This window comes from Cyclospora cayetanensis, unplaced genomic scaffold (genome assembly GCF_002999335.1).
Source record: "Cyclospora cayetanensis isolate NF1_C8 unplaced genomic scaffold, CcayRef3 CcayRef3_contig_19, whole genome shotgun sequence".
NCBI lineage: Eukaryota > Apicomplexa > Conoidasida > Eucoccidiorida > Eimeriidae > Cyclospora > Cyclospora cayetanensis.
The window spans coordinates 330619-333411 of NW_020312136.1; the positions used below are offsets into that span (position 1 = coordinate 330619).

At 51.6% G+C, this 2793-nt stretch overlaps 1 protein-coding gene across 1 annotated transcript; it reads right to left on the reverse strand.

Moving 5' to 3' along the window:
• Positions 1-1755, reverse strand: LOC34623195. The gene has a single exon (XM_022736325.2). It carries the CDS (start codon positions 1753-1755, stop codon positions 1-3), a length of 1755 nt encoding a protein of 584 aa, XP_022587796.2.
• Positions 1756-2793: the final 1038 nt, after the last annotated feature.

A 2793-nucleotide genomic window follows, 5' to 3' on the forward strand; every position in this document is an offset into this window, starting at 1 on the left:
CTACACTTCGACGATGCGTGGACGGCTGCCCGTATCTCCAGCTACTACAGCAACATCCACTTTGTTTTCCACGGTGCTGTGGATGGCCAAGGTTTCCGAAAGTGCACCACCAGTGGCACCTTCATGAGCATCATCCTCTGGCTCCTCAAAAGGCGCAGTATCCTGCGTGGGTGCGATTGAACGCCTGCTACGTCGGTGCCCCGGGGGCATAGCGGCGTTAAGCGGCTCCGTTGGGAGCATGAAATACGCGAGCGGGATGCTGATCATCGGCAGTACGCACTGTGATACGAGGATCAGGTTCGGCAAGGCTTTGAAGTCACAGCCACCAGGCATGTCCTGTTTCATGCGTATATCCGCAAGCTCGATCGCCACCACCCCTAGCATTTTGCTGCAGGTACTTCCAAGGTTCGACACGCTCGACACAATAGCATAAACCGTGGACTCGAGTTTTGGAGGGCACGATCTTGCAATGGTCAAGGAGCTCGTCATACACGAAAGTGTTAGGAGCAGGTGAAACACGATCGCATCCCCCAGCATGTACATTACCTTGTCGGGTATCCCGATAGCAATGTTCAGCCTCCTCGTCATAACGTAGTCAAAAAGGGCCGCCAGAATCCGCACACAATTCAACAACCAGAAAATAGCCCTCGCGCTCCATCCCTTGCACCACTTTTGAAACGCATAGATGCCGAACCAGCAACCAACCGCCGCAACGAACGCTGTGTATGTACAGAAGTAGGTATAGTCAAATTGCGGCCCGTCTGGTACACAATCCGGAGGAGCGATATAATAAAAGTTGACAGCTCCTGAAATGGTGAGGTGCAGCACCCTGTCAGCGAAGAAGAACATTGTGCATAGAGCAAGGCGCCGGGAAAGAAGAAACCAGAAGGCACTTCCCAAGACAACAACAACGAATGCCGTGAAGATGATCGGGTATCCAACCCACGTCTGAAGAGTCAGCACCAGTGCCGCGCACGCAAAGAGTGACGTCAACAATGCCACGTAAAAGACACCCTTGTCAGTCTTCTCCTTCATGAAAGTATTCGAGCCCTTGTCTTGGCCTGCGACCTCGCCTAAAAAGTTGCACGCTGCCGGAAGCAGCGACTGTAGCACCAGAGGGACGCCCATGTACAGCAACGGCCTCGTTCCAAGATAGTCGCTGATGGGGCCCACGACTGTTCTTCCCATAACGTGTCCAAGGGACTTACACATAGAAACGAAACCGATGAGTTTCGCCCCTACCGAGGGGTGCGCCTGAATGACTTTGCAGTACGTTCCCTCACAGAGCAGGTCTGCAGTAGCAATGTGTAAGTGGATGCCGCAGTAAAGCATGCCCACATAAATAATGTTGCTACCAGCCATGCTCTTGGGCATGATCACCAGGCATATTGAGCAGGCACCCCCAATAACATTGGTTATGAGAATGTAGTACTTCTTGTGGTATCCCATTATGGGAAAATAGTCACTGACGCTGCCGACAAAGCCCACCAGAGCATACGGTGTCACAGCTAGTGAGTAAATGCGCTGGTACGCCACCCCGTCAAAATTCAGCTCCTTTGATAACGGGAGAAGAGCTTCCATCGTCAGTGAGTCCAACATACCCTTCAAGCCAAAGCAGACGCTAATCAACAAAATTATCAGCTTACACCCTAACGTCCCATGTAACGCTCGCCCAAAGCGGTATAGCAGCAAAGGTGGTACATTTTCAACTGCCTGCCTCGCCGAGAGGCTGCATCGGCAGGCACATTTCCCCATCCTTCCTCCAGGAGCCCTTGCAGCAATTCCTCTGCGGACACTTGCTGAAATCTCCAAAAGGTCCCTTCCTGCGGCTCCCAGAAAAGCCCTTCCTCAACAGCTGCCAAAGAAGCCCCTCACTGCAGGCTGTCCAGAGGGGCAGGGATACCTGTCTCGAGCTACGTGACTGGAGCTTTAGGGGTTGGCAACCGCCTTTGGAGAAGCCGGTTATGACACTTTTATCCGAAATCTGTCCCTAAGAATTTCCATTTTTGCAAAGGATCCGTTGAAAACCCCCAAAACAGACACTCAGGACCGCCTAGCTGGGTCCCCAAAAGCGCGCGGCGGGAGGCGGGGTGGACAGCACTGACTTGAATCAGGCGATATCCGCAATGGTTTTGAAAATTGCTCCGATATTGCATGAGCTGCGCCAAAATCATGCGGAATGGCAACAATACAAAATAGGCCGTAGATCACCGGAAAACGCAATGGCGGTAACGCACCAATGTGGGGCCACTGCCACACTGGCAAGCCCCGGAGGGGCCGTTCGGCCCCACGACAATAAAAGGCTTCTTGTATCCTGCTCCTGAGCTCACAGCTGCAAAAGATATGAATCTTGACATACTGATTAACGAAGGAAAAGGACCCATGATGGTTGCTAGTGGGCGCGCCTTATCAAACGGTAAAGTCGCGCACGGTTGGCTCCATGTTGTGGTCCAAACCAACCTGCAGGACTTTTCGCAACACCAATAACGTGTGATTAAGGACTGGTAAAGAGTTGCAAAACTGAATTTCTGTGAGTATCTCTTTGTCTTTTTGAATAGCCTTAGCTGGATGCAACAGGACGCGCTATGGTACGACTGTGCGTACTGCAGCATTCGATCGAGGGTACCCAAACACGGAGACAATGCACACAGCATTCTGTTGTATCTTCTGGTACCGACTCAATGCGCACTCTCCAATAAAGATGATATTCGAACCGACAAACCGATTATTCAGTGCGCCTTTATAAGTTTACCAATGTAGTAGTGAGAAGTAATGTGTAGCTTCGCCCTCAAC